This window comes from Anneissia japonica, unplaced genomic scaffold (genome assembly GCF_011630105.1).
Source record: "Anneissia japonica isolate Jap-2015-1 unplaced genomic scaffold, ASM1163010v1 scaffold3174_len352767_cov145, whole genome shotgun sequence".
Taxonomy (NCBI): domain Eukaryota; kingdom Metazoa; phylum Echinodermata; class Crinoidea; order Comatulida; family Comatulidae; genus Anneissia; species Anneissia japonica.
In genome coordinates this window covers 127,756-136,819 of record NW_022695265.1, presented here as the reverse complement: position 1 = coordinate 136,819, position 9,064 = coordinate 127,756, and the positions used below count along the sequence as shown (strand labels likewise).

The 9,064-nt window shown below is 34.5% G+C and overlaps 1 protein-coding gene across 1 annotated transcript in view; it reads left to right on the top strand.

Moving 5' to 3' along the window:
- The window catches only part of LOC117101453 (pleiotropic regulator 1-like), a 17,366-nt gene extending 13,864 nt beyond the window's left edge, over positions 1 to 3,502 (top strand). Inside the window, exon 13 of the mRNA XM_033241429.1 lies at positions 2,470 to 3,502. Coding sequence (XP_033097320.1) covers positions 2,470 to 2,529 — 60 coding nt within the window. The 3' untranslated portion in view covers positions 2,530 to 3,502. The remainder of the gene's footprint in view (positions 1 to 2,469) is intronic.
- The last annotated feature ends 5,562 nt before the right edge of the window (positions 3,503 to 9,064 follow it).

Sequence of the window (9,064 nt, the reverse complement as noted above, 5' to 3'; positions counted from 1 at the left end):
AGAATTACAGTCTTCTTTACCTTCGTGATTCTTACCTTTGAAAATTGTAGAGGTCTCCTGCAAATTGTGAGTGATGTACCCTACTGCTGGTGTGTGTGAAGTTTAAAGTTATAACCACAGGTACGAGAAATTGCTGGGCATTTGCCGCGGTCATTAGATCCAAAATTTCATTATTTTCCTATCCAAATAACATTATTTTTTATTGTCATTCCCTAATATTGTGGTTCAAAAGCACAATTTGGAACATAGTGTACTAAGCCATTACAATGGCTCGTGTGTATACAATGGCAGATGTGTATAAGAGACAGTGGTAACAGTGTTGGAGAAGAACTTCAATTCAATTAAAAATGAAAATAATATCTTGAGTCATTCACATCAGAAATGGACAAACATCAGTTTCCTTTTTTTTATTGTACGTTCCTTACAATGGTTTCAACTGGTTGGAAGATAAGACACCTTTTCATCAGTTGTTTACATTTTAGAACAAGGAATAAGATTGGGCTAACCATATTGATAGCATGGGCTTGCAAAGGGATCCCAAGTTAGAAAAAATCATTTCAGGGAAATCTGTTTTTTCAAAACTTCGACATATGTAATTTATATTTATGGTGACACCAATTGACACTGACTTCTGTGAGAACAGTGATTATAAAGTGGTAATACAGTAGTAAAAACATGCAGATTTTGAGAATTTGTGCAGTTATTTTCTGGAAGATTTTTGTCCAGTTTGGGAGGCCATCTCAAATTCTAGGAGACTCGCAAGACTTGAAGTAGACTTGGGACCCCTTTACTTGTAACTCATTAACATGAAAAATTAGTTACTGATTTAATCTGATAGATCAGATTGTGTATGGATGCGTGCAGGTGTGGATCCACTAGCGGGCCACAGGGGGTACGCGCAACAGTTTTGCCACTAAATTTTAATGCATATCAGTGTTATATTTTTTAAATACACTACTCAATTTTCAATTCTGAAAATGTTGTAGCAAGATGTGTATAAGAGACAGGGCACTAAGAGACTTAAATTGGCCAAATTAAAAAAAAAAAATCAGTACATCAATAAAGCTGTAATAATGTATAAAATAATGAATAATTTAGCACCATCTTACTTAAGAAACCGGTGTCACGAACGTGAACTTATCTATGAAACAATTCAAATATCATTTTACGCTTACATAAACCAAAGACTGAATATAAGTTTTTCATATCATGGGACAGAAATCTGGGTAACCTAAATAATTTAAATAATTTTGCAACAACTGCTCCTAATATTTATACTTTTTAAAGATTAATAAATAACTGACAAGATTAAATATTTTGCATAATGAGCAAAAAAATTGTTAAACTGTTCTACATTGTCATGACATCACTTTTTAGTCTGTTGTCTTTGTAATGTTAATATATTTGTATTTTACATTTCTTTGCTGAATATGTATTCCAATATGTTTGTATGTGTGTTTTTTTATTTAAGTTTCATCATTTCATTTTCATCTTCTTTCAAAAACATTTTATCTCCTTGTGAAAAACATTAATGTGGTGATACAAGTTTTCTCCGTTTTAAAATGAAGTTGTTATAATTATTATTTTTATTATTATTATTATTATTATTATTATATATGTGGCAAAGACAAGCTAAACCAGTCACTCATCGCAAATCGTGTTTCAGAAAAAATGGCCAAAATATGCTGGAATGTTGAATATTTAAAAATCTATTTTATTGCACTTTAAACAGCTTGTAACTTCATACAGAAATGTCAGATTTGAATGATTTTTTTTACCATTTTATAACTCTTATTTTACACTTTAACCCAGTATAAATGACTCAAAATCGATTTTTGCGACTAGTGACTGGTTTGGCTTGTCTTTGCCACATATATACTTCAAGACTTTTTTCTACCTTGATTTGCAAACTTATTTTATAGACAGTCAGAGAATAATAGCAAAAAATGGAATTAAAATTATTTTTTTATTTAGCAGAATTGTTTTGGCCGATAAAATGTTATTAAACAGTGTACTAATGGAATTGATATGTGCTTTAAATTTATATAATTAGGAAAAAGATATCTTATTTTTGTAGTTTTCAAGGCAGCATGGACGTAGTAATAAGAAATTCAAAATTGGGGGTTTTTTGCCCCAAAATTTCATTCTTTTGTAGCAGAGGGCATGCTAACTGGCAAATAATAATATTTCATTTTTATTTGAAACCATTAATGTCAACGGGCAGTGGGTTTGCGAAACAAGGTGTAAACAAAATATCGCCTTGATTGCCACTCTACTGATTCTAATGAGCGTACCATTTTGCTACATTACTTAATTCTGTAATAGAGCAACCAAATATAAGACCGGTAAACCCTTACATTTATCGGCATTTCTCATTTTGTGCTGGCCCCAAAACGTGTTGTGTTTATGTTAAAGTAACTAATAATTTTCATCATTTATTTAATATTTTTTTTCTATTTTTATACTCAGACTGAAGAATCTAATCCAATTAACTGGAAGCCTGAAATCATACGAAAAAAGAAATACTAGAGAAACACCAGCTGTATCCTTCTAGTTTACATCAAGATGTTTTGCTGACAATGGTAACAGTGTTGGAGAAGAACTTCAATTCAATTAAAAATGAAAATAATATCTTGAGTCATTCACATCAGAAATGGACAAACATCAGTTTCCTTTTTTTTATTGTACGTTCCTTACAATGGTTTCAACTGGTTGGAAGATAAGACACCTTTTCATCAGTTGTTTACATTTTAGAACAAAGAATAAGATTGGGCTAACCATATTGATAGCATGGGCTTGCAAAGGGATCCCAAGTTAGAAGAAATCATTTCAGGGAAATCTGTTTTTTCAAAACTTTGACATATGTAATTTATATTTATGGTGACACCAATTGACACTGACTTCTGTGAGAACAGTGATTATAAAGTGGTAATACAGTAGTAAAAACATGCAGATTTTGAGAATTTGTGCAGTTATTTTCTGGAAGATTTTTGTCCAGTTTGGGAGGCCATCTCAAATTCTAGGAGACTCGCAAGACTTGAAGTAGACTTGGGACCCCTTTACTTGTAACTCATTAACATGAAAAATTAGTTACTGATTTAATCTGATAGATCAGATTGTGTATGGATGCGTGCAGGTGTGGATCCACTAGCGGGCCACAGGGGGTACGCGCAACAGTTGTGCCACTAAATTTTAATGCATATCAGTGTTATATTTTTTAAATACACTACTCAATTTTCAATTCTGAAAATGTTGTAGCACCCCCCCCCCTTGAAAAAGTCATGAGGATCCGCTCCGGCGTGTGTGTTGCGCATGTTGAACTAAAATGGTTGTTGGGGAGGCTAAAGTTAAGGATTGTGGTCCAGGCCCTTCCACCCTTTGATATACCGCTACTTACTTCCCTGAGGGCAGATTCTGTAGTATGTAGCAATAGTTTGTGATTTAACAGGGTAAGTGTAGGGTGTAACTATTTCAATAAAGGTTTCCAAGAATTATTATGTCTAGTAAAATCATAGTTGCTTAAGCAGCACACACTTTATATAGCATGAAACAACAATAAGGTATGTTGCAGGCCTGTATCGGGGGTGGGGTGGACAGTGCACCCCCAACTTTAATCAGAATAGTCCATGTTTTATAGACAATCAAGAATGCAATCTACCGTTAATCCAGTACTGTAAAACCTGCGATTTGAAGCCCAATGGGCTTAATCTCCAAAAGAAGCCCATGTCAAATTGTAGTTCCCCTCTTTAGTGTGCAAAATTATCTTTAAAAAGAAGCCCATGGTTTCAAGATAGCAAGGCTTCTTTTCGAGATACAGTCGAGTTCGCATAAGTCGAATCTAATGGGACTGGCATAAAAAGTTCGAGTTATACAGATTTCGACTTGCACATTTTCGAAAAAAAAAAAAAAATTAACATAGAACAATACTATGTGTACTCAATGCCCACAAAATCGAATTTCACGCAAAACCGAACATTTTCATTCCTCTTCTTTTAATAAAATACTTTCCGAAAACATGAACTCCCTCTTCTAAATCTCGGACGATTTGTCCAATTCAGGACGGTAACACTCACTCGAAAAACCAGACGATAGTTTAACGACAAGCATACCAGACGCTGTGAAAACGAGACGCTTAGCTATACTCGCATTGCCATGGAGATTATCTGTTAATTAACACGACACACCAGTAGACGTTTTCTTGGTTAATTATGAAGTGAAATTTACACATTCCAATGTTTTAATAAGTGTATATTCTTGCTTTTAATCCTTAAAAACCATCTGGAGTCAACAAAGCAAGTTTCTACTGGTTACTCTTTTCAGTAGACGTCTAATTCAAATTTGTTAGATTCGTCGGTGTAAATTTCAAATGCACCTCATTCATTCTTTAAACTCAAGACGCTTTTCAAAACATGTTGCTAATTTAATTACGGAGGAAATTTGTAGAGAATAAAATATAATTTGACAATATAAAAGTCGCGTTTTATTGATAATAATTAAATTTGCTGAGCAGTACAGCAAAACAACAGGTACTGTACGTATTATTAAATAATGTGTTGAATTTGCGTAGGCTAGGCAGTCAAAAGAATCCAGGGCTTTGATAAATTAATTAAATAGCTAGGCCCTGACTACAACAATCTTGTTCGAAATGGGTTCAGTACGAGTTTTACAAACTAAACTGGACGAAAAACTCGAACATTGGAGCCGGTCCGGAGGGGTGTCTGTATTGTGAGAATAGACTGCAACTTACGACATACGATCATGTGAACCAAGTTCCACAGCGCGCTGTCTGAGATGTTAGTTTGACATGGCTAACTTGTTGCCGTACAACAAGGATTGAACTTCGTATTTTCTCACGGCTGTGTATTTTTCCCACGTGCGCTACTAAATTTGGAACTTCGACTTGCGTGGTTGAAATTACTTTAAAATCGGCCTATCCGGACCGGAAAATTCCGTCGATATAGCCGAAATTCGAATTAAACAAACAATTTACACAGTAATACATAGGAAAGAATTGGGACTTTTTCAAAAATTCGACTGACGCGAATTTTCGACTTAAACAGAGTCGACTTTGGCGGACTCGACTAGTACAGTACACACGCTGTACATAAATTTCAAAAAACAAAATAAATTAAAAACACACTTGGTTTATACAGTAGTTTAGGTGATTTAATGCCAGTTAATACACTTCATGATACAGATTGATGTTTTATAGTACAAATTCCCAAAATTTACAGCATTCATTATGAATTACTTTATTTGGGCAACCACCCCCAAAAATCCTGGATAAGGCCTTGTTCTGTTTGACCAGAAAACACCTTGTTTTTTACAGCCAGACATCGATCATATGTAAGAAGTTATGTAAAAACTGAGAATAAAGTAGTATAAAAGCAGTGCATGAAGGTTTTTGGAAGCACACTGTAAACATCAAAGTTTGGGTGCGGCCCTCTGTGTTAAATAAAAAAAATTATTTGGCCCTCCATCCGATTTTTATGCCCACTCTCGTTTTAGAAACAGTGATAAATTTATAAATTGTGAGCTACATTCCATTTGAATTAAATTGTTATTTAAACTTTATCCAAAGCACAATTAATTCTAAAATACTAACTTTATGTAATGGAATTTGGGAAATAATTATACAGTTTATTGTTTATACAGTGTTCATTCCGAAATTGTAAATGATTTGAAAAAAAAAAAAGCACTTTGGTTACTCACTCTTTAATGCGCTTATTGCGCGCCATACCTAATTTAATTGGCGTCCCATACTCGATTTCTTTATTTCGGATTAACTTGTTTTTTGCCGGCGCTGTCCAGAATGACAAAACAATAATAATAAGGGTCTTGTGGAAATTTTAGGAAGAGGGCTACAAAGGTCACAAATAGTATACATATATTTTCTAACATAAGTATTACACTAATTATGCAGGATATTTTGGTTCTTATAAGCATGGGAGCCCTATGAAGTTGGGGGTTTTTTTTCCAAGATGGAACATTGAGACAAATAAAAGCAAAATTCAGAATTTGAATGATCAGTTTTTGTTTGTACAGTATTGTATCAATTATTAAATGTTTGCAGAGCAATGGAGCAATGGAAATTTCCTCCAATTACAGTCTTCTTTACCTTCGTGATTCTTACCTTTGAAAATTGTAGAGGTCTCCTGCAAATTGTGAGTGATGTACCCTACTGCTGGTGTGTGTGAAGTTTAAAGTTATAACCACAGGTACGAGAAATTGCTGGGCATTTGCCGCGGTCATTAGATCCAAAATTTCATTATTTTCCTATCCAAATAACATTATTTTTTATTGTCATTCCCTAATATTGTGGTTCAAAAGCACAATTTGGAACATAGTGTACTAAGCCATTACAATGGCTCGTGTAACGACATCGTTTAACGACAAGCATACCAGACGCTGTGAAAACGAGACGCTTAGCTATACTCGCATTGCCATGGAGATTATCTGTTAATTAACACGACACACCAGTAGACGTTTTCTTGGTTAATTAGGAAGTGAAATTTACACATTCCAATGTTTTAATAAGTGTATATTCTTGCTTTTAATCCTTAAAAACCATCTGGACTCAACAAAGCAAGTTTCTACTGGTTACTCTTTTCAGTAGACGTCTAATTCAAATTTGTTAGATTCGTCGGTGTAAAATTTCAAATGCACCTCATTCATTCTTTAAACTCAAGACGCTTTTCAAAACATGTTGCTAATTTAATTACGGAGGAAATTTGTAGAAAATAAAATATAATTTGACAATATAAAAGTCGCGTTTTATTGGTAATAATTAAATTTGCTGAGCAGTACAGCAAAACAACAGGTACTGTACGTATTATTAAATAATGTGTTGAATTTGCGTAGGCTAGGCAGTTAAATTAATTAAATAGCTAGGCCCTGACTACAACAATCTTGTTCGAAATGGGTTCAGTACGAGTTTTACAAACTAAACTGGACGAAAAACTGAACATTGGAGCCGGTCCGGAGGGGTGTCTGTATTGTGAGAATAGACTGCAACTTACGACATACAATCATGTGAGCCAAGTTCCACAGCGCACTGTCTGAGATGTTAGTTTGACATGGCTAACTTGTTGCCGTACAACAAGGATTGAACTTCGTATTTTCTTACGGCTGTGTATTTTTCCCACGTGCGCTACTAAATTTGGAACTTCGACTTGCGTGGTTGAAATTACTTTAAAATCGGCCTATCCGGACCGGAAAATTCCGTCGATATAGCCGAAATTCGACTTATAAAAATTTGAATTAAACAAACAATTTACACAGTAATACATAGGAAAGAATTGGGACTTTTTCAAAAATTCGACGCGAATTTTCGACTTAAACAGAGTCGACTTTGGCGGACTCGACTAGTACAGTACACACGCTGTACATGAATTTCAAAAAACAAAATAAATTAAAAACACACTTGGTTTATACAGTAGTTTAGGTGATTTAATGCCAGTTAATACACTTCATGATACAGATTGATGTTTTATAGTACAAATTCCCAAAATTTACAGCATTCATTATGAATTACTTTATTTGGGCAACCACCCCCAAAAATCCTGGATAAGGCCTTGTTCTGTTTGACCAGAAAACACCTTGTTTTTTACAGCCAGACATCGATCATATGTAAGAAGTTATGTAAAAACTGAGAATAAAGTAGTATAAAAGCAGTGCATGAAGGTTTTTGGAAGCACACTGTAAACATCAAAGTTTGGGTGCGGCCCTCGGTGTTAAATAAAAAAAATTATTTGGCCCTCCATCCGATTTTTATGCCCACTCTCGTTTTAGAAACAGTGATAAATTTATAAATTGTGAGCTACATTCCATTTGAATTAAATTGTTATTTAAACTTTATCCAAAGCACAATTAATTCTAAAATACTAACTTTATGTAATGGAATTTGGGAAATAATTATACAGTTTATTGTTTATACAGTGTTCATTCCGAAATTGTAAATGATTTGAAAAAAAAAAAAGCACTTTGGTTACTCACTCTTTAATGCGCTTATTGCGCGCCATACCTAATTTAATTGGCGTCCCATACTCGATTTCTTTATTTCGGATTAACTTGTTTTTTGCCGGCGCTGTCCAGAATGACAAAACAATAATAATAAGGGTCTTGTGGAAATTTTAGGAAGAGGGCTACAAAGGTCACAAATAGTATACATATATTTTCTAACATAAGTATTACACTAATTATGCAGGATATTTTGGTTCTTATAAGCATGGGAGCCCTATGAAGTTGGGGGTTTTTTTCCAAGATGGAACATTGAGACAAATAAAAGCAAAATTCAGAATTTGAATGATCAGTTTTTGTTTGTACAGTATGGTATCAATTATTAAATGTTTGCAGAGTTCTCAAGTGCAATGGAAATTTGCTCCAATTACAGTCTTCTTTACCTTCGTGATTCTTACCTTTGAAAATTGTAGAGGTCTCCTGCAAATTGTGAGTGATGTACCCTACTGCTGGTGTGTGTGAAGTTTAAAGTTATAACCACAGGTACGAGAAATTGCTGGGCATTTGCCGCGGTCATTAGATCCAAAATTTCATTATTTTCCTATCCAAATAACATTATTTTTTATTGTCATTCCCTAATATTGTGGTTCAAAAGCACAATTTGGACCATACTAAAGCCATTAAAACTCTCCCCATGAACTCTACAAGGAATTTTGTTTAATTCCTGGACCCCGACTGAGGCTCTAGTCGGCCCCTTGGTTCAAACCCCTCCGTCAGACATGCCGGAACCCTTGTCGACAATTTTACCGGGACAATTGTTGTATCTGTCTTTAGACTATGGTAATCCAATTTTCAGAGGGTACTATTTTAGGTCAACGGATAATCATGAATATGCATACCAGACCTCCACCTCGCGAAACAGAGCTCATAGTCCAGGGGCTCCAAACAACCCCCCTGTACCCCCTGCTTTATACCTTTCATTATTTTTTCAGTTACCTATATGTATAAGCTTCGTGAAACACGTTGTTACTCAAGCGATTTCTGGTTGCATTAGTGCATGTAAACCAACATCACAGATGGGCACCTTTTTCGTTCAATTGATATG